Source organism: Sphaeramia orbicularis, chromosome 12, assembly GCF_902148855.1.
Source record: "Sphaeramia orbicularis chromosome 12, fSphaOr1.1, whole genome shotgun sequence".
NCBI classification, from domain to species: domain Eukaryota; kingdom Metazoa; phylum Chordata; class Actinopteri; order Kurtiformes; family Apogonidae; genus Sphaeramia; species Sphaeramia orbicularis.
In genome coordinates, this window is record NC_043968.1 from 47,031,803 (window position 1) to 47,054,489 (window position 22,687).

A 22,687-nucleotide genomic window follows, 5' to 3' on the forward strand; every position below is an offset into this window, starting at 1 on the left:
TCACTACTTTATTTTAAAGTAGGCTAATGGGTCTAAATGCATTGATGATAACGTGTATGTACGCCAACATTAGACATGTGATTATGAGCCTGGTTTTGAAAATGCATTTGCTTGTTTGCTGTTTTAAAACAGTGGGTCATGACCTGATATCGATGAGGAAAATGTGGCTTCAGGCCAGTTGAGAACCACTGATTTCAACTTTTCATACGCAGCCTGGACAGTTAACACTCTCCCTTCATACCCCATTTGCACAAAAAAACTCACTAAACTGTACAGAAGTTTGTTATGTAATTTATATAGAGACAGTTTATTTTTTCGTATTTTACGTTTCTTACATATTTTATCATATCTTGTATTTATAATTTACTCGATAGACAACAATAAAGATGATTCTGGTTCTGACCCAGAATCTCCCGTTTTTCTTGGTGGATCTTGAACTCACCACCAGCTGCATCACCATTGCCTCTTAATAAAGTTGAGTCAAAGCAGTGACGTCAATTATTCCGCGTTGGCCTGGACGTGGCACCGAGGAGGAGCTGCGCCCACTCTGCCTGATCTCCGGCACATCTCCGCTTCTTCTCTGGCTCGGACCAGCAGCCTCACTTCAACAAACCGGCGGACATTGTCCGGCGTTAGCTTTTAATCGTTCCCGCTGCCGAACCGGGACTTTCTTAACAAAATGGGTCTGACTATCTCGTCTCTGTTTTCCAAGTTCTTCGGGAAGAAGCAGATGAGGATACTGATGGGTGAGCACTGCGGCTAGGCTAGCTAGCTCTGAGGCTAACCGGGAAGAGACCGGTGGCGGGCTGGAAAACTCTATCCCGCTTGGGTTCTGTCTGTAAACTAAGCTATTTTAGAATGATCCCATCTTATAAAATACTGCCTGGTTGAAATGTAACTCCAGCTCTGCTGGTACATGTTAAATAAAGAGGGAGAACTCAGATAGCTGTCAGATGCTAACGCTCAAAGCTAACTAATGGACTCTGAAGGAGACGTAGCACTTAGATCCTGGGTTAGGCAGTTTTAAAGACTTTTTAAGAGTGTATAAAACCCCCATCTTTATGTTGGGTATAAATAAACGACACAACGAATCTTTTAATGTTTGTTAGTGCAGGTTTAAGTGTGCTATTTTCTGTTGTTTCAGTCGGTTTGGACGCTGCTGGCAAAACAACCATCCTGTACAAACTGAAGCTCGGAGAGATCGTCACCACCATTCCGACTATCGGTAAACTATCAATAACATGTCAAACTGTTGTGTAAAGTGACCAAAATACCTAGAAATACGTTTAAGTGATCTGAAATTTGAGTTTAACAATGAGTTTAAGGTTTTTTGTTTGTTCTGGTCGGTTTAATTGCAGTGTTTATCAGCTGGTGTTTGTTTTACAGATAGAGTTGCTAGTAGTAAACAGATAATATTCCACCTGTGAAGGGCCTGTAAGTAAAGAGCACAATAGTCAGTTAAAAGCAGATTAAGTAAATCAGTTCCTGAGCAATATGTGTAAAATGATAAATTACTGGTTAACTGTGTCTCAGACTGAGTTTTCTGTCAACTGCTAAAATTTATCAGTTGTGGTTGTAAAGAAATTCATTGGGTTTTATGTTAAGTCTCTGTCACTTTGGAAGTACTGTTTTATTGTTTGTTTCAATCTCACTTCTTGATTTGAACCTTTTTAGAAAGGGTTTGTTCATGTAAAAGACTATTGTTCTGGATTTAGTTAAAAAACTAATGAACCATTGATCATTGTAATGCTCCACTGAAAACTATTTCTAATTTCACTGTAAAGAGATTAAATATCATATGACACAAAAATATTAACAAATAACTCAAATAAACCCCTCACCAAACGTTGGTTTCATTTCGCTTGACTGTCTTGACTCTCATAGCTGTTTTCAGAATAATGTTTGGAAAACAGGTTTTGTAAATACTAATCAAATAGTCTGATAGATTTTCACCCATCAAGACTGTTTACTATTTCTGTGTGTGATCTCTATCTATTTCAGGTTTTAATGTGGAGACGGTTGAATACAAAAACATCTGCTTCACAGTCTGGGATGTCGGTGGTCAGGACAAGATCAGACCTCTGTGGAGACACTACTTCCAGAACACACAGGTGACAGGACACAAAGATACATAATCAAAACCAGAACACACAGTTACTGAACCAACCCCACTATTATAATTGGGACTCGACATTAACTAAATATTTGCAGGTCTAATACCAGTATCCAGCACCAGGGTTTTATCTTGCTCTGGAGGCTTAGAAGCTGTGGTGGCTTTTCTTGTTGACATTTAATTGAAAATGATGACTATTTGGTTCATTCTGGACATTATTACAGTATTTAGAAAACGACTCAATTTGAATTTGGAGCATAATTGACAACTCCCTTATTTTGCTTATGTCATTATAACTCCAGAAATAACACATTCAGGCTAATATCTTTGTATAGAAAAATGTTAGTTATATATATATAGTCAGTTATCTGTGAGTCCTTTTTCATCTTAGGTGATTAATAATAGTCGCACAATGACAGGCAAACTCCTGAACTATTTTCAGTACCTGAACTGGTAACTTTTATTGATTAAAAATGCATTCTTTTTCTTGATACTTGGATTGTGGTTGGGAATTTTTGGAAGCAGATATAGAGAGAGCACCAAGAATATTTTGTGGATGATTTATTCAGCCAGTATTTGATATAACAATGTAATCAGACTTATACGCAGTAATAAATTACTTGCATATCTGACTGTTATGTTAACCTTTCTTTCTTCCCAGGGTGCTTGCTCAGGTCTTGAAAGTCTTATGGAATTTTGAAACGTTGTTTTCCAGACCTTGAAAAGTCAGAGATTTTGTCGGACAGTCTTAATAAAGTATGGGAAAAATGTTTCTCTCATAGTTGAATTTTAGAGTTTGGTCAAAGGCAAATAATCTTGTAAGATTAGAAATACATGAGGAAAGCATGTAAAAAAAAAAAAAAAAAAAAAAGCTTTATTTGATTTTGCTAACCAGTCGGTACTGGAATGATTCAGTGAAATTTGTTTGTGTGATATCCATACACGTTTTTGATTTTCTTATGTTCTGAAAACGTTTGTCAGTAAAACATAATTTACTGCAAGTTATGCATTCATTCATTCATACATTTATTAAAATGAACTTTTCTACCACACACAACAGGTACAATCTCTACCAAAAAAGTTTAGTCACAAAATGTAGGCTCAAATTTTCTTAAGTAGAATTTAAGGAATTTATGTCTGTCATTAGTTATTTGTGTTTTACTGTATATCATTGTTTATTCTCTGTTCATTGTTTGTTGTTTCTCAGGGCCTGATCTTTGTGGTGGACAGTAACGACAGAGAGAGAGTAGCAGAGTCAGCAGAGGAGTTATCAAAGATGGTAAGTTGATTATGTATTGAAATAATCATTTTTATCGCCATTAACCTGTAACTCTACTTTTATAATTTGGCTTTTAATATTTTTTTAATCACTTTCTGTAAACCCACATGTTCCTTTTTAAAATCCATTCACATTTTTTGTTTTCATCTTTGAAACTTATTGATAATCACATAAAATTAATCTTACAATTAACTGTCATATTTAAAAAATGTACTTAGTACTAGTGCGTTAAATGTATCATCACAGTAGACAGTTTACATGTGCAACAGGTTTCGTTCTGGTGTGTGAACTTTTTGTCTTGTGTGTTGCATATAGATCTGTGCTGTTCAGTGCACAAATGAGAATTGATCAGATTTTATTGATTCGGGAGCCATTATCAATGCCTCCTCCATATGCTTATTGGTTTGATTCATTATTGATTCTCTCATTCCTGATCAAAGAGTGGAAAGTGAATCCTAATGGTTTTACACTTAACAGAAGTACAGTTAATGAAGAGGAGCCGTTTATATTAAACACTGGAACATGTACATAAAAGTAGCATTTCTGTTTGTCCTTTAAGCTTTGGAAACTAAGGCCCAATCCCAATTCACCCCTTAGCCCTCTCCCTTACCCCTACCCCTTGGCCCTTGCATTTGGCACTACTCCTTGAAACGGAGCTGCAAGGGTTGGGGGTTGAAACATTCTCCTATGAAATGGGACAACCCTTCGCGACCTGTTATGTCATCAGCAGTCATCATTGCCGCTATAAACAAATGCAAAAACTTTGTTTCCGAAAGTATTCATCATGCTGTCAGTAGCTGTAACCATCTCTGTTCCGTGGGCTTTGGGCATCTTTGTGCGGCTATCAACTATATGTATGTTATAGATCGCATTTGTGCGACCTAACATTGAAACGGCATTAAACAGTCCGTCAAATGATTAAGTTCTTTATGAAAAAAATGTGTACATTTGTGTGTTTCTTTCATCACACTGCTGCACTTTTTGGCTCTGTTTACTTCCATCTTGCCGATGATTCAAACTGAATTATGGGAAATTTGTCCTACCCATCCATTCATAGTGTGGTCCTGGTAAATCTCAGTTTTGAGGGCTATACAGCCCTCCGCCTTAGCCCTTCCCCTCCGTCTATTTGTGAATTGGGACAACACTACCCCTTCACATGTACGCGCAAAACAGAGGGGTAGGGGTAAGGGGGAGGGCCAAGGGGTGAATTGGGATTCGGCCTAAAACTGCACAGGGCGGATTGGACATAAGTAACTTAAATATAATTGCTGAAACAGACAAAGCAAGTGCTGATGACAGGTTCCAATGGAAGTAAAGTATCACAAGATGAACTTTAAATGATCTCATTAAAAGAGGAGCAGTAAAATGTAAAAGCAATAGAAAATATGACATATCTGTTTCATACAGCTGTTTTTGTATGTGGTCTTCGAGTCAAAAAGGGCCTGAAGACCACATAAGGGTTAATAAGGTGATAATGTAATAACTGAGAGGCCTCAATAAAAGCCTTGATTCCCATCCCTAAGTATGTATTATCTTTGCTGAAGCCGTCATGGGGCCTCAGAACAAACACATTATTTTCTATTCAGGGTTTTTTGTACCATATCAAGTCACTTTGGTCGCCAAATGATTGTAAATCAACCACAGTGGAAAGCTTCAAAAGTAACTAAATGACTTTTCCCAGATCTAATGGCTGCATTTGGTTCCCATTGGACTTCTTCCACAAACATAGGGAAATGCTGTAATTGACTAAACTTGGGTGAAAATTAACCTGCTTTAGTCAAATAACATCAATTTTCTGGGTAGGACCTCTAAAACTCGTGACTACACAACCCTCCCACTGCATCCACAACACCTATACCCTCAGGAACCTAGATGAAACTCTGTTCTGTGCCAGGTCATCACCCATTTTTACTTGTCTTAGTCTATTATTTAGCCACCAGTTTGCGAAGCCACCCGCTCTGTGTCATGTGAACACCAATAATAATCACAAGCTCAGACCAAGTGACAGTGATTTGTTGCTCATTAGTAAGTTAAGTCTGGCTGAAGTTGATGGCCAGTGAATGCAGCTGTGGTGAAACTGGGAGTCTGTTGTTCTTGGTCAAATGTGTTGAGATGTTTAGAAATGAAAAATGAAGTTTCTCATGTAGTTGATGGATCAGACTTCACACAGGACCACCTGTATACCACTGACATTGATATTAACCTGTATTGTTGAAGTAAGAAAATGACCTGTCCAACAGTCTGTTTGGTTTAAAAACATGTCAAGCATCCTAAAAACAATTGAACTCTGATCTCTGTCAGGTGTCTGTAACAAGATCATTAATAAAGTCATAATGTTGACTTTAATGATATAATTAAGTCCTAAGTCACATGATCATCTGTGTCTGTAGATCCAGGAGGACGAGCTGAAGGAGGCGGTGCTTCTTGTTTTTGCCAACAAACAGGATTTACCCAACGCCATGGGAGTGAGCGAACTGACTGATAAACTGGGTTTGCACAGCCTGCGTAGCAGAACCGTAAGACCAATATTCAATACATCATATAAGTGTGGATTAGTCACAGTTCAGTAACCCTTACGTTAAGTAATTCAGACTAACATGATCTCATTCTTTACTGATATATTTTCTATACTGATCATACGAGTAAACTAAAACAATGTTAATAAATGTGTAACTTCAGGTCAAGTCAACATTATCCATGTACAATTTAACTAATTTAACATCAAAGTTGTGTCAATGTTTGGCTGAACCTCAGAGATCCATTGCTCATCTGAACTCCTCTGGTGTAAAATCCAAACTGACTAAAATATCGCCACATCGTAAGGTCAATAGTCAGTGAAAGGCAGTATTCTTTCAATTGTGGACTTGACTGGAACAACTTGACACTTGTTCTCTATCCTTTGTCGTTGAATATTTGAGAGGCTAACACCAAAAATAGCTAACATTAATCACCCACAAACAGCTAAAAGTATATACAAACTAGGACAAAACACTATTAAATGGAAACCATACAACCTCAGGCTATAGTAGGTGCAAAGTAACACCAATAACAGCAAAGACATCCAGTTGTGAAACATCCCCTTTGTCATAACGTAACATAATAGGATCCAAACAAAGGACACAAGCAAAATAAACACAATGATATCCTACACCAGTGAATTGGAAATTAGTTGCTCTTCTTTGGAAAGTCATCTCCTGTTTACCAAAACATTGGTCTCTAATGTCACATTTAGTCAAGTTATCAGCTTTGTGTTGGTTGTTTGAGGGATTTTTGTGGAAACAAAGTCATCATGAGGTGTAATGTATAATAGAACATGATACTAGTAGAAAACAGCTGCTATCCTTATCCTCCAATTTATCCCAAAAAGAGGTCCATGCTAAGTTACTTCATGGAGGACTTTACACCGACTAAGAGTTAAGGTGTAAGATTGTAATTCTAACTTTGAATCAATTTGACTCCTTTCCTGAGTGATCGGATTGCAAGTGGATGGCTCTAATGCAGGGTGTGAACACACTGAGGTCCTGAGGTACTCACCTGTCATTCTGTTTCAAATTAAAGTACAGTAAATATGTATTTAAAGCAGCAAATGACTTTGATGCCAAATTCCTTTTCAAATTTGTAAAGCCCCAGTGATAGCCTAATTATCACTAATCCATTAATCTTTCTGCACTTATGCACCTGAATCACTTCTGTCACAGTGAACAACTTCGAAGATGACTCCATCATAAGCACAGTCTGCTTGTTTACATAACATACTAACACGTCACTCTGGCCTTTTCAGAAATTTTGTCGCGAAGTGCAATGTGGGAAGCGAAATCAGTTTCTCACAGATTTGGCAAAAAATGAGCCAGATTGCTACAAGGTAAAATTCTCCAGTCCACCAGGGCTGTTTTAAAGAATGAGTATAGTCGGTGGATGGAGGTAAAGGTGACATTTGGGTTCAGTACTCATGAAGAGACAGTGAAATTGCTGCTGCGTGGAATTCCCATTCCCACAATGCACAACATTTCTGAAAAGACCCGAGTGCCATTTCGGTTTATGTAAACAAGCGGACTGTGTTTATGATGGAGTCATAGTCAAAGTTGTTCACTGTGAGGGAAGTGATTCAGGTGTATAAGCAGGGAAAGACTAATGGATTAGTGATAATTAGGATATCACTGGGGTTTGACACATTTGAAAAAAAATTTGTAATGAAAGTAATACACTGCTTTAAAAAAAACTTGAAAAGCTCACAAAGATGTGTTACAGGTGCTTCATATCTTTCATATTGTCTGAGTTCACCAGAATGATGCTCCACTACTGTTTTCTCTCTGTAAGGAAACAGAAATTCTTAAAGCAGTGCACCTGAGATGAGATCACATCACTCAGGATGCATCTTAGCCTCTTATGGCCATCTCTGTTGCCATGGTAATGCTACACGGCACTTGTAGCAATATACACGTTCTATTCATCCACAGAACAGAAGTCATTTAAAACCTCAACAAAACCAACTTCTAGACAATAGGACACAATACAAACAACCAGCACTTAAATGGACAAATATCTAAAACAAGCTAACAGTCTGAGGCCAGTGTATGTCATGAATAATTTCATAAAACAGAAGACCAATGAGACAAAGTTAGCAGTGCTAAGCAAACACTAAACTGATCCAACAGTACAAGTATTATTTCTCTTCTGATAAAACTTATGAACAAACCAAAGAATTGTAAAAAATAAGTTATGAAGCAATAATTACGGCTTTTGTCTTGCCTTTGCTGTCTTCTGATCATAACTTAGTTGTGTTGTGTTACGTTGTATTATAAGGATTCCAACTAGAAACAAATGGCCCATGGTTTAACAGGTTAATACAAGGTCTAAACAAAGTCCAGAGTTGTAAGACATGTTGAAAATGGGCTACAGTTGGACTTTTGTAGCTGCTGCTTGAACCCAGTGTAGGTGTACTTTGTGGTCCAGGTGTCTAACGTTTGTCCATCTGTCTCCATCCTCAGTGGCATGTCCAGGCCACCTGTGCCACTCAGGGTAATGGTCTGTACGAGGGTCTGGACTGGCTGTCCAATGAACTGGCAAAGCGTTAGACCACCTGACAGGAAGAAGGAAGCAGCATCAACTGATATACTCAACTGATGTCACCGTGTACAAACTGAAGATCAAGGAGGCATTTCACAGGACTTGTTTTGTTTTTTGTTGTTTTTCTTTTTTTTTTTTTTTTAAATTATAAATGTGTCTTGTCAGTAGAAAGTGACATCATGGACTCTGAGCTCACTTTGATTTCCCATCATCCTCTTCTTCTTCTCTCCTCCTGTTGTCTCTACAGATGTTTGTCAGATCTGTTTTTTCTTTTAATCAGCATGTTTTAACTGGTCATGTGACAAGTGGCTGACTATGAGGGGGCGGGGTTTACCTGAAGTGTGATGACAGAACTCATTCCACAGAGCCGAACCTGAAGGCCTCGTCATTCCTTTTCAATGTGAAGAAGAAGCAGAGAGACAACGATGATGCAATAAAGGGTTTTTTTTTTTCTTCTCAGCTGTTCAGTGTTTTCTGTGTGTGATGTTGATTTGTCATTTTAATAATTCATAGTTAAACAAAAATGATTAAGAGATAAGTTAAAATTTCAGCTCCTTTCACATAAACTAGAACAGTTTTATCAACATGTGTGTATTAACCCAAGCAGTTACGTAAAAAATATGTATGGGGCAAATACTTTAAGTAAAATGAAAGTCTTAGAATTGACTAAAAAGTGGTTCAGATTTAAGCATTACATGGGTTTTCTGTGTAATATTTTTAAAACTCATTGTTTTATGTTGAACTAATATAGTTATCAACCACATCCAGATCCAACCCTTTAGATCTTAATATATGTTTGGTGAAAAACAAAAGTTAGATCCTTGAATATGGAGAAGCATTTGCAGTGCTGTTGATAATGCCCCACTGTGCTCATGTAATTTCATAATGTTCTCTTTATGCTCTGAGTTGCATTAATTCATTTCACCGAGACGACCCTGAACACCTCCTCATTCCATTTCAATGTGAGGAAGAAGCAGAAAGTTTTGGGGGGGGTTTTCTCCACTCCTCTTTTTCTGTTTCCTTGTATTGATGATGGTAGAGCCAGATTACTGTGTAAATCTGTCTCCATCACATCCCAAAGATCCTTAATGGGGCCCAGATCTGGACTCTGGTGACCAATCCATGTGTGAAAATGATGCCTCATGCTCCTGAACCACTTTCTAGTATTTTCAGTATATTCAGTGTCAGCTGACCTCATTTTTTGGACATAACATTGCTGAACCTAGACCTGAACAACTGAACCAACCCCAGATCATAACACTGCCCCCACAGGCTTGTACTGTGGTGGGCACTAGGCATGATGGGTAATCACTTCATCTCTCTTCACTGTGGAACACGGTCAGTTTGGTCTCATCAGACCTTTTTTCAACTGAAACAGTCTAATCTTTATGGTCTTTATGAAACTGATGATTAAGAAATGAAAAGCTACTTACTGCATCAGTTAAAGAAGCTGTTGCAGCTGAAACTTATTCATTGCAGTAATTATCCAACAGATGGATCTGAACAATTTCCTAAATTAAATTGAAAACAATTTTCTATTAAGTCCAGGTGGGAACATTTTTTTGGCTAGACTGTGCATTTGGTTTATTTTCTCTCGGTCAGCTAATATATTAAGGAAACACTGACCACCTTTTTCACACTTATGTGACACTGTATAGACCAAGGATGGCCAACCCTGGTCCTAGAGAGCCACAATCCTGCATGTTTTAGATGTATCCTTCTTGCAACATACCTGATTCAAATGACAAGCCTATCATCAAGCTCTGCAGAAGCCTGATAATGACCGTCACGTATGGTGGAAGAGGGAAACATCTAAAACATGCAGGATAGTGGCTCTCCAGGACAAGGGCTGGCCACCACTGGTATAGACAATGAAAATGATTAGTAGATGCAGCTCTATACAACAATGGGTTCATTCTACTGAACTGGTACTAATTGCTGCCCACTTACCAAATATCTAAACTGTACAAATCTTAAGATCCTTCTGTTATTATTCAAAACATTTCATTGAAACATTGAAATATTTAATGTTATCAGGAATACGTTTATACATTTTTTAGAACATTTTTAACACTGGAAAAATAAGAGAAATGTAATACATTTACATTAATGACGCTTCTCTCAAGTTTTAATCCACAATTCTCAGATGTCTAGTGGCATTTTTCTATTATCTGTTGAAACAAAATAATACTGAGTGCTTAATAATGATCATTTAGCACCTGGAGCACTTGCACTGTTGGGAACAGTTTTACAAGAACTATATATTTTTGCAATAATGTACTAAAAACTGTCTACATGAATGCTATCAGTGTGATTTTTAAGACTTACGTCTAGTTACAGTCAAATCAAATCTTACTTTTGGTGTCAACAGATGGTAGGAAAAAAACATTTCCCAAGATTTTCTGATTTAATTGTTTTTTAAATTAGTTTTTTGTTTGCAGAAAAAGACGTTGCATCCATTTATTAAAATGAAATCTCACTAAATTAGTATTTTAAAACATAAATGTCTTCTTTTAAACTGCAGATCTAAATACACAAACTGAGTTTTCAGTTCTTTTATTTATCAGACAGAATAAAGACATTTTTATCAAACATGATACATAAAATTCACACAATTCAACAGACAAAATGTGACCTTCCAGCAGTAAACGTCTGCTGAGCATCGTCGCTGTCACGGCCTCACACCCTGGGAGGGCGCATCACTTCCTGTTTGAGTCTAAACGTTGATAGGTTCCTGTTGGTTGTTCTGGCGTTTGACCACAAAGACTTTCTGACCGGAAACTGTCACTGTGTAGACGAAGTCATCGAGGATCACTGAGGGGAAAACAGACAACATGTCACCGTTCAGCTGTGATTCTACGTGAGGCTGCACTCAGTCCAGTGTGGTTTAACTAGGGCTCCATCTCAACACCTTCCCTGTCTCCAGCTGCCCTTCACAAACACAGGGTCTGGACTAAAGGCCTTTCTCACTGGGTCACCACTTGGCAAAGAAAATACCAGCGCTATGATATAGGAGTTAATTTTTCTCATTTAAAATAGAAGAGGGATCTGTTCAGTTCAGCTCAAATGCTATGCAGACTTTCAGTATCAACATCACCAAGATGCATCCAAGTATATTCTGAGAAAAACATTAACTTGTTGTCTTTATTACAAGCATTTTTAACTATCGATGTGTTCAACATTTGTAAATTTAAAACATTTCAGCTGCAGACTAGTTTGGTTTTGCTGCCGCCACATTTCATTCCCTCTCAGAAACTCATCATGTGTTCGAATGATACCTCAATGTGGGTCAAGCAGGAGTGTGAACAGAGACATGATCAGGGCACAGTTCCAAGAGGCAGCTTTAACAAACCCTGAGTCCTATCCTGAGCTCAGAGAGACTAAAACCTGAGCCCTGAAATGCAGAGTTTTAGGTTTCATGACAGCTGAGTCAACTCAGTCTTTTAACTGTGAGTTAAGCATGTGCCTGGTGAATGCAAAAAGCCATTATTAATGAATGAAGAGATGATGCTTATCCATGGCGACAGGTAACAAACGGCAGAGCCACCATGTTAACAGAGGTCACAATGTGCGAAGACACATGCACTTTTGTTGAAAAAAAAAAAAAAAATACCAGCTGAAAAAAATGAATGTGCTTTGTCAATATCAATACACTGATATTAACACCTTAATGCTTTACCTTAAGTTAACACTGACCATTCATTCATCCTTTGACAAAGATTTCCATAATTGTTTTTAATTCATTCTTTTTTTATTTTGAAAGGAACCAAATGCAGGATGCATCAAAAAGTAACAAGATACAGACTGATGAAACTGACAACATGATTTCAGTCATTAAAAGCCTCTAATACCTGTACAGATGCTACTCTTTTATTACATTATTTAAAAAGTGTATTTATTGAAGATTTCCTGCAGGTGAATTGTCCTGAACATCTGATTGTCTGAATGTGCACATCACATTGTTAACCTATTAAAAAATATCCCTTCACCAGAAAGAATCTACACAGATTTTCTTTAGCACAAAGTGTGAATCAATCAATCAAGAGCATTGTATGAATTAAAGGGCAGAGGTCAATGTTCTAATTAATAAGTACAATACATACTAACACTTTATTGTTCTCCTCATTTTTATGATGAAACACTGGCAGTGATTTGGTAATTGCTTACATACGAATCATAAAGGCATTTGATGTTTTTTCATCATGTCTTGGGTTACATTGCTGTTTGAGAGCAGAGACTGAACTCTGTACAATCAGAATCTGCCTCTAAAAGCAACCATCACTCTTTGATCTCTGCAATGTTGAAAAATGAAGATGCTCTCCCTCTGTTAAACACTAATCAGTGTGTGGAATGTGGATGTACCAGCACTTTAAATACACACCTGCTTCTTGGAACAGGGCCCAGATAAAGCGTTTAAATGTCTAACATCCACCTACAGATTGGATTATCAAAAATTTACACCTCCATTTACACTCTGATTGAGACTTAATTCTGATCAAATAAGTGTGTTCTGATTGGGGTGGTTACATGAGGTGGTTCTGGGCTGGTTCTGATTTTTAGTGGAATATTAGGTCCCTGAGACATGACTGTGTGTTGGTTACCTGACATGCGTTTGAAGGGAGGCTCAACTGATCCAGACAACCGGAAGCGACTCGCTGTGCGAACCATCTGCATCATCACACCAGCTGTGTGCTCATCATTCTCCAGCTCACCTGCAGACTGAACAGAAGAGTTCAGAGGTCAAAGGTCACAATGCTCTCTAGGATTAACTCAAGTGGCAAATCTTATCTTATCTTAAATGGAAAGTAATGTGAATGTAGTTTTGCTTGATTTAATATAATACCTATCAGTTTAAACTTCTGATATGTAATGAATATACAACATATGCAGTGTCAAGAAACAACAACAAAACGCCTCAAATGCAAGGTCATCCATTTGTTTTTGCTAAAAAATAAAACTTATTACCTCCGCCAAGGAAGTTATGTTTTTGCCAGGGTTTGTTTGTTTGTCTGTTTGTTTGTTTGTTTGTCTGTCCGTTAGTGTGCAACATAATTCAGAAAGTTATGGACAGATTTGGATGAAATTTTCAGGGTTTGTTGGAAATGGGATAAGGAAGAAATGATTAAATTTTGGTGGGGATCGGGGGGGGGGGGCGCAGACCAGAAAATTTCATCAAAATCTGTCCATAACTTTTTGAGTTATGTTGCACACTAACGGACAGACAAACAAACAAACAGACAGACAGACAAACAAACCCTGGCAAAAACATAACCTCCTTGGCATGGGGGGGCCCACAGGGGGGGCCACTGATCAGCCTTGGCGGAGGTCTGCGCTCTCCGAGTGCTTCTAGTTGCATATAAAATAAAGCTATGACTGGAGACACATTTTAGATCTAAAAATTCATTCATCAAGCAAAAACTTCAACATTTTTATTAATTTGGTATCTATTGTCCTCTGTGAATGCAAAATGTTGCCTTGATTCTTTACCAGCTGAAAATTTGTTTTCATTTGGACTATATTAATCACCATATGGAAAAGATGGCATCAACATTATCTGCTTAAGTCATTAAACATGTTTAGTTATAGTAAATGCAAATTTTGGTTATTGTTTTAAGATATTTAGAAATGGTAGTGATGATAATTATTGCAATGCATATTTCTTTTGTCTATTCTTCTACACCAGGGGTGTCAAACTCATTTTGGTTCAGGGGCCATATTTAGCCCAATTTGATCTCAAGCAGGCCAGACCAGTAAAATAATGACTTAATAACCTATAAACAATGACAAATTCAAGTTTTTCCTTTTGTTTTAGAACAAAAAACCCCCAATTAAATTCTGAAAATATTTACATTTTACAAAAAAAGATGTGAATAACCTGAAAAAACAGAAATTTCATTTGAAAAATTAGTGCAATTTTAACAATATTACGCTTTGACTTACTATTTATACATGTACATTACACACAGAGTTACATAAACATTTGGTAACAGGCAAAACATTGTTAAAATTTGGAGTTTGGAAATAAAATTTGAAGAATTTCTACAATATTCCATCTCTTATTATTAACACAACTACAGATCACAGTGGCTCCATAAATGCACAAAATATTTAGTAACAGGCAAAATATTGTTAAAATTGCACATTTGGGGTTGTTCATCTTTGTTTTTATTTATGTATTTATTTGCATTTTATTGTGAAAGAATAGTTTTGTAAATGTAAATATTTTCACAGTATAATCTTATTTTTTTTCACTTCAATTTTTTCCACACAATTTTTCACAAAGAAAATTTGTACAGGGTGAGTCAGAAAAAACGCTCTTTTCATTTAAAGAAATTGTACCACTGAAATGGAAATGCTTATTTTTCTTTTGATTATACAGTCATATTGATGTGGTTATTGACCATGTCTGGCGATTGAATCATTGATTTATGGCATAGCATAACAGAGGGAATGTCCATTGTTTATTGTGCACCGAAATATCTGCCAACACAGTTTATGCCACCGTGAATGAAATTGAAATTGTCAACCATTACAGCATGTTTACTCGCCATCAAAATCTTTTCTCTCAACGAAGTCGTCCGGCACGACCTTCAACCTGGCTACCATTCAGATTGATGCAAATCTGTGCTCGTTGTCTTATCTCTAACACAGCTCTTCTCGCCATTCGTGTTCGTCGTAGGGCTTGGATTTCAGCCGTGATGCGATTTCGGAGTTCCTGAAGAGTTTGTGGAACAGTCTGATACACACGGTTTTTAAGATACCCCCACAAGAAAAAATCAAGGGGGGTCAAGTCCGGGGATCTAGGTGGCCACTCTCTCTCCTGACCCAAATAGACAACTCGATGAGGAAATAATACCTGCAATCGCTGTGGTCTTGCCATGATGAAAACTCCCTGGGCACTGTCATGTAGGCCTATGTCCTGAGTGTGAAAGCAAAGCCCCGACTCCTGTAATTGTTGTCAATTTCAAGTTTGTTCACTGTGGCATACATTGTGTTGGCAGGTATTTCAGTGCCCAATAAACAATGGACCTTCTCTCTCTTATGCAATGCAATAAATCTATGACTACATCACCAGACATGCTCAATAACCACATCAATATGACTGTATGGTCAAAAGGAAAATCAGTGTTTCCGCTTTAGCAGTACAATTTCTTTAAATGGAAAGAGCGTTTTTTCTGACTCACCCTGTAGTTGTCATTATTTATGGGTTATTGTGTTGTTATTTTTACTGTAGATCACATTGGTCTGTATGTGAAACCTGAACCAAAATGATTTGGACAGCCTTGACTGTTCAGGTTAATTTTTGCACTTCACTCCTGCGGCCCGGAATGGAACCTTTGGCGCGCCAGATTTGGCCCCCGGGCCGCATGTTTGACACCTGTGTTCTACACTGTCGGTATAAACATTATGTACGTCGTTTCCTTGTTTTACAACAAAAACAAAGATTGCAATTATTTAGTGGATGTTGTAACTGTAGATTTCTTTAGTATTGCTGATTAGTTTAAAACCCCAAATTTCTTCAGCTCTTACTCTGACCAAAACAAATTCAATTCTGGAAAAAAAAAAATCAACCTGTACAGTTTTTCACATTTAGTTATTTTTGTCAAATTCAGGTGGGATCTTTATGGGATCAAATATGAGACAGTCATAAATATAACTCGTAAATATACTCATCAGATGCAGTCAAGGTCTTAGGTCCTAAAAAGCCCCAATGTTTGCCCACCTGTGTACTTCAACAGCTTGTCATATACAGAGTTTGGTCTGTTGTGTTGTGGATTAGCCTAGTACTGCAGGTATTGACGCAGATGCGGGGCACTTACAGCCAGAACCCCGTCCTCACTGATGACCAGGTACCCGAGCTGGTCCGGGATCCGCTCCAGACCCGCTGTCAGAGCCGCTGTCGTCTGGAAAAAAAACACAACAAACAAGATCAGGTGACGCTAACAGGCTAACAAGCTAACAGGCTAATCCCATTCTAAGATGTAACCAACAAACCATCTGCGACACATTGAAATAACGCTACATACACGTTATTAAACTGATGATAAGAGTCAAACATAACAACAGCAGCAACAACAACAAAAAACTCGTTAGAACTCACCATTTTCTCCTGTGTGAGGTTTTCACTGGTTACTGAACATCGGCCGCATTTCCGCTTTTCCGTTCATTCACGTGACTCTGGAGGCGTTGTCCTTTTTTTTTTTTTTTTTTTTTTTTTTTAGCAAGTCTTTATACAACAAGGGAAAATAACAACAAATTTGCCGGGGGGAAGGGTTATACAATTATAACACAATGTCTAAATCAGAACAAATATTGATGATTTCTATGGCCCTTTTTTTTTCCAGATTTATCTAAGGCTTTAAATAATGTTCAACATTCTTCAAAAAGTAAATACAATTTGGTTTTGTGTTGCAGAACTTACATTTGTGAATGAAGAATTTAGCAAGTCAGAGAAATAAATTGACTATAAAAAGTGTTTTTCTTCCTTTTGGGGTATTTGTAGAAACAAAATAATGAATTTTTCTGTTGTCATTCTGTCATACATCAAAGTTTCTCAGTAAAGACGTCATAAGTCACATTAGTTAATTTAACCACATACCATGTGAGTACAACGGGAATGTTGGCTTTTTCACGGATTTTTTAAAATTAATAATTCTTTTCTGAGCAATAATATTTCAAATAAGTAACTTTCAAATAAGTCACTGGAACATAAAATCTCTTCAGTGAGGTGCTAGTTATGTTAGTTAGTTAGCTATATATGTGAGAGAGCTCTGTTGTTGATTATTTGTTTGATTTTTTAGGTTTTTAATCCTTTATATTTATGTTTTCATTTTTGGTTTTGTTCATGTTAAATGTGATGTGTAGAGATTAAAACTTTCTGTACAAAAATCACTGAAACATAACTTTTGTATCTGACTGCCAAAAAAATATCAAAAGCAGCAGAACTATTTGTTTTCTTACTTTTAAAATGTACTTTTTTCATCTTATGATTGTTGAATACAATTATATATACCTATATATACCCATATATGCCTATATATGCCTATGTGTGTGTGTGTGTGTGTGTGTGTGTATGTATATATATATATATATAAAAAAAAAATAAATATATATATATATATATATATATATATATATATATATATATATATATATATATATATATATCTCCAATCCAACTTTATTTGTAAAGCACTTTAAAACAACTGCAGTGGACCAAAGTGCTGCACAGAAGAATAATTAAAACCAAAACAGAAGAATAAAATAGAGAATAGATTTAAAAACATAGAAACTGTACAAAAAGAAAACAGTGCTGTACAGAAGAATAAATAAAACCCAAACTGAAGAATAAAATACAAGAATAGATTAAAAAACATAAAAAGCCACACAATTAAAAACAACAAAATAAATAAATAAACAAAATAAATAGATAAATAAGGACAATAAACTACTACCAAATAAAAACAATAGAATAAAGATAGTACCTTCAGACATCTCACATGGTTTCAAAAGCCAAGGAGAAAAGATGGGTTTTAAGAAGGGATTTAAAAACAGACAGAGAGGAGGACATATATATATATATTTTTTTTTCATTTTCTTTTCTTTTTTTTTCTTTTTTTTTTTCTGTTTTTATTACGCTAATAACAGCTGTACTGTTTAGTGTTCCCAATGTTGAACTTAAGGAGGTTGGTTAAGTTTTACAACGAGCATAACAGCAGTCTGACATGTAACAGTTAAATACTTGGTTTCGTTCGTTTTCGTTCAGTTATTTAATAGGTCAAAGACACAACTGACATAATATTTAATCAAAATATAATGATTTCCGACGTTTTACGTGTAATCTTGTTATTTTATGGTTTCATTAGTCATATATGAGCAGCAGGGGGCGCTGTCTTGGTCCCGCCCTCTTTTCTCAAAGCGGAAGTTGCAGTCAGCTGACCTCCTCACATGACCCATAGGATTTATCGGTGAAGCTGTGTTTTCTGCTTCTCCGTTTCATCTGTGTCCGTTTATTTCGTCGTGATGGCCGGCCGTGGGAAGCTGATCGCCGTGATCGGTGATGAGGACACCTGCACGGGCTTCCTGCTCGGAGGCATCGGGGAACTCAACAAGAACCGAAAGCCCAATTTCCTGGTGGTGGAGAAGGACACGAGCATCACGGAGATCGAGGAGACCTTCAAGTGAGTGTCAGACCCTCAGCGGTTGGACCAAAGGCCTGCAGTCATATCCGATGAAAACAGACTACATGAAAACATACTGGTGTTTCAAGAAGTGAACTGAACATTTTTGAAAATAGACTCTAGTAGTCTCCAGATAAGGTTCAGCGTGTTACATTTAAGGGGATTTGGGAACATCTAATTACAGAAATGGAGTACAACGTCCATAATTATGTTTTCAATAGTGAATTTAATCAAATGAAATATAGATTATGTTTTTTTTTATTACCCCCCCCCCCCCCAAAAAAAAAAAAAAAAAAAAGATTCAGTGTGTAATATTTAGTGACATCTAGTGGTTAAGTTGCAGATTACAGTAATGGACCTTATTGGATATCAGCTGCTATAAAATAAAAGAATAATCCTGTCCTGTCTTCATGCAGGTGGCCTGTTCTCTCTGTTGATATAAACAGTTCATTGTAAGCACACCATTCTTATTTTCAGGCGCTTATGCACTAATGATGACATAGTGTTTGTCATTTAAAGGCTTATTGTGATGATTGTGTATATGTATTTTATAGTTCTGTATGGTGTAGTAATAGCTTAATAATTTTAATTTTATTGTCTTGATTATATTGTTCATGTAAAAACCCAACTAGGGACAAGAGCTGAAAATTAGCAATAGCTAATAGCTCTCTATACAGCACATCAACTGCATTCTTTGTATTGAAATTATGTTAAACTCTCTCTGTGCTAACATTCAGTTCTAATTCATAATCATGAATATTATGTTATCCATTCTGTGAAGGTTGCCCTCTGGACCTTTTAAATCTAGAACAGACAAAATGAGCGCTTACTGCAAAGTGTTATCTGGTTTTGGAGGACCGCTGTAGAGAGGATGGAGAGGATATTCATTTGGTCACACTCTGTAACTTCATTACTAAATATACACACTGAATCTTTAATGCATTCTTGACATTTTTTTTCCTTAAATATATTGATTTCACCAACACAGAACCAAGTTGGAGAATAAATGTACCCAACACTTTATGGCGTCCTGACCAGAGTTTCATGTGGAGACCCCTCACCTTGTCAGTGGAGCTAGAACTACTGTTGTCAGTACTTGACGGATATTGAAATCAAAATCAAATCAAATTTTATTTATATAGCGCCAAATCATAACAGAAGTTATCTCATGACACTTTACATATAGAGTTGGCCAAAATCAGGCTCTAAGCCAATTTACAGAAACCCAACAGAATCCTCCAGGAGCAAACACTTGTGACTGGTGACAGTGGCGAGGAAAAACTTCCCTTTAACAGGCAGAAACCTGGAGCAGACCCTGACTCCTGAAGGATGGCCGTCTGCCTTGACCAGTTGGGGTTAAAGAGAGAGTGAAGGAGGAGAAAAGAGAGAGCGATAGAGACAAAGAGAGACTGGGGGAGATAGGGGAAGAGACATGGATGCAGTAGATGCACAGATAACTGAACTAGAACATCTATGGAACTATATAATAAACACTATCATAACTATATGGATAAGTGAGTGATGATGATGAAGGAGGAGAGAGGCAGGACCACAGCAGGAGGTCCAGGGATCCAGGGAAAACCTGTGATGATCCTGGGAAAAACCTGTGATGATCCTGGGAAAACCTGTGAGGCGATAAAGCACAGAGACTCCAGGGAAGAAGTCAAGTCAGTAACATGTATTCACTGGGGTGTAAATAGAAGAGAAAATTAGGAGAGAAAAGGTCAGGGAGAAAGAGGAGCAGAGAGGAGGTCATAGAGGAGAAGGAGGAGCAGAGAAGAGCTCAGTGTATCCAGATGAGTCTCCCAGCAGTCTCAGCCTATAGCAGCATAACTAAGAGCAGCCTGAGCTGCCCTAACTGTAAGATTCGTATTGCATGTTCTTCTTTGCAACATGCTTTTATACTTCTGCCTTGATGATAAATTGTGCTGTTAACAAACAGCTGCATAGAAATCAGTTGGATTCAGGGATGAACTAATTTTGAAGGTCACGGTGACTCACAAAACACCTATGAGAAGAAGTCAAACACTACCTACCTATAAAAAAAATAATAATACAGAAATATGTAATAGCGTGAAATGATGAAGTGATGGCAACTTCATCCAGACTTCATCCCCTTGGCTCTGACTTATTAATGTTCTGCAAAATGTAAATATCTATAAAATCATTTTGTAAGTTAGGACAGTGGGATTCTCAGTGGAAAATATCAATATGGTGACAACCTCTAGTCCACAAAATACATCTTATACCTCTTTTTATTGTAAATTCTAAGTTCTTTAAGTTTTTTCACCTCACTTCGCATAGTATGACTCTGGACAGATATGTAACATGGATGGAATTCACAGCCTTACTTGTCTGTTGGAGGTATTGAACCACAGGGCAGTAATTCTACTTTTCTCAATTTGGATAATTTACATGAGCTGTTTATTGAACCTGTAGTTTTGAATCATTATATTTTCTGCAGTTAATTTCATTGCATTGTTTTCTGTAGGAACTAAAGGATAATGTTAACTTCATTATTTTCATAGGTTTGATATTCTTTGTTTCTTTCTTCACTGTGACTGAAAGCTTGAATTTTTTTTTTTTTTTTTTTTTTGCAGGAGCTTCTTAGCACGTAATGACATTGGCATCATCTTGATCAACCAGTTCATCGCTGAGATGATCCGTCACGCCATCGACGCTCACATGCAGTCCATCCCTGCTGTACTGGAGATCCCATCCAAAGAACATCCGTACGACGCGTCCAAGGACTCTATCCTGCGCAGGGCCAAGGGCATGTTCTCCGCTGAAGACTTCCGATAAACAGAAAAGACTGTGAAAACACACAGAGGTTTAATGTTTGCCTGTGATGTGAAGACGTGTTGGTGTTTGTCTGTTCAGTGACACTGATGAATTTCCATGTGACTCTGTTGAGCTTTACTCTGTCATTCCTTCTGTCTTTTCTTCTTTCTTTGCTGCTTATTTTGAAACTGTATCAAGTATTTTGGGATTCACCCCAGGCAGTTTTCAGGAAGTAAAACACATAATCGGTTTTCATGTGATTCATGATATTTTTTCTTTTTTTTAAAAACATGAACAGACAATTAAACCCATGTTTTCATTATGTTTATTTTATTAACATGTGAACTGTACGTATTAACTTATAAAAAATTATTGGTGGAGACAATAAATTACCTTGTTGTGAGATTCTCTTTGGGTGACTGGTGTTTTTTGTTTTTAAATCTTCTACAGAATCACAACTATTCATTAAACATGCATAAATGCTACATAAATCATGAAGCTTTCTTGAAGCATTTATTCACGACTGAATAAGTACGTATAATTATGTCATGAATGATGGTATGGTTCTCAATGGAGATTAAGATGTTTAGGTATTCCTAGACTACTCCTTGAATTTTTTAGTTCTGTTCTATACTGTACAGGGTGAAATATTCAGGTCCTTTCCCATCTTTCTTTGAGGAGCATTGGGCCTCATGCAGCAACATTATCTTAAATTTCTAGTATTTTTTCATTAAGAGAAAAAATAAGAGGAATCAACTCCAGACTGCACCAAATGTTCTTACCGTCTAGATCAGCTCTTAACCAGATGTGCTGAATGTTGAATCTCACTTGATCATAAATGGGACAGTTATGGCTGATTGTTTGTAGTTAGCATACATGAACATTCCCACTTAACATCATAAAAGGGTGGGTGTGGTGCCATGCGCAAACAACTGACTTTGGGTCAGCAATTTCAGAGATTCCACCAAAAAATGGCAGTTAGAAAAATAACTTTAGGTGCAGCAGAACTGAAACAAACAAAGGAAACATGTCCGTACTGATGTTACAGAAACAGCAAAAGCACAGCAGTGACAACACATTTATGGGCTGAATTTAAAAGAGGAGGAAGCACTGTTGGGATCAGGTGGTTCTTTGTTTCTCTAACAGGCGCTCAATAGTTTTGCAAATAAAAATACTCCAAAAAGTAGGATTCAGTACGTCCTGTGAGAGCTGTCAGAGGAGAGGAAAAACCTTTGGTGTGGAAACATATTAATTTATGAGTATGAA

At 37.1% G+C, this 22,687-nt stretch overlaps 3 protein-coding genes across 3 annotated transcripts; 2 read left to right on the forward strand and 1 right to left on the reverse strand.

The window, feature by feature from the left end:
• Positions 1-499: 499 nt before the first annotated feature.
• On the forward strand, positions 500-8,918 carry LOC115429195 (ADP-ribosylation factor 4). The gene is made up of 6 exons (XM_030148459.1): positions 500-746; positions 1,145-1,225; positions 2,002-2,111; positions 3,321-3,392; positions 5,783-5,908; positions 8,381-8,918. Exons 1-6 carry the CDS (start codon positions 680-682, stop codon positions 8,465-8,467), a joined length of 543 nt encoding a protein of 180 aa, XP_030004319.1. The 5' UTR covers positions 500-679; the 3' UTR covers positions 8,468-8,918.
• A 2,081-nt stretch (positions 8,919-10,999) lies between these two features.
• Positions 11,000-16,649, reverse strand: lamtor4 (late endosomal/lysosomal adaptor, MAPK and MTOR activator 4). The gene is made up of 4 exons (XM_030150980.1): positions 16,561-16,649; positions 16,280-16,363; positions 13,061-13,178; positions 11,000-11,273 (listed from the first exon to the last, which is right to left on the reverse strand). The coding sequence occupies exons 1-4, from the start codon at positions 16,561-16,563 to the stop codon at positions 11,176-11,178; spliced, it is 303 nt and encodes a 100-aa protein (XP_030006840.1). The 5' UTR covers positions 16,564-16,649; the 3' UTR covers positions 11,000-11,175.
• A 1,747-nt stretch (positions 16,650-18,396) lies between these two features.
• Positions 18,397-21,831, forward strand: atp6v1f (ATPase H+ transporting V1 subunit F). The gene is made up of 2 exons (XM_030150822.1): positions 18,397-18,640; positions 21,241-21,831. The coding sequence occupies exons 1-2, from the start codon at positions 18,483-18,485 to the stop codon at positions 21,440-21,442; spliced, it is 360 nt and encodes a 119-aa protein (XP_030006682.1). The 5' UTR covers positions 18,397-18,482; the 3' UTR covers positions 21,443-21,831.
• The last annotated feature ends 856 nt before the right edge of the window (positions 21,832-22,687 follow it).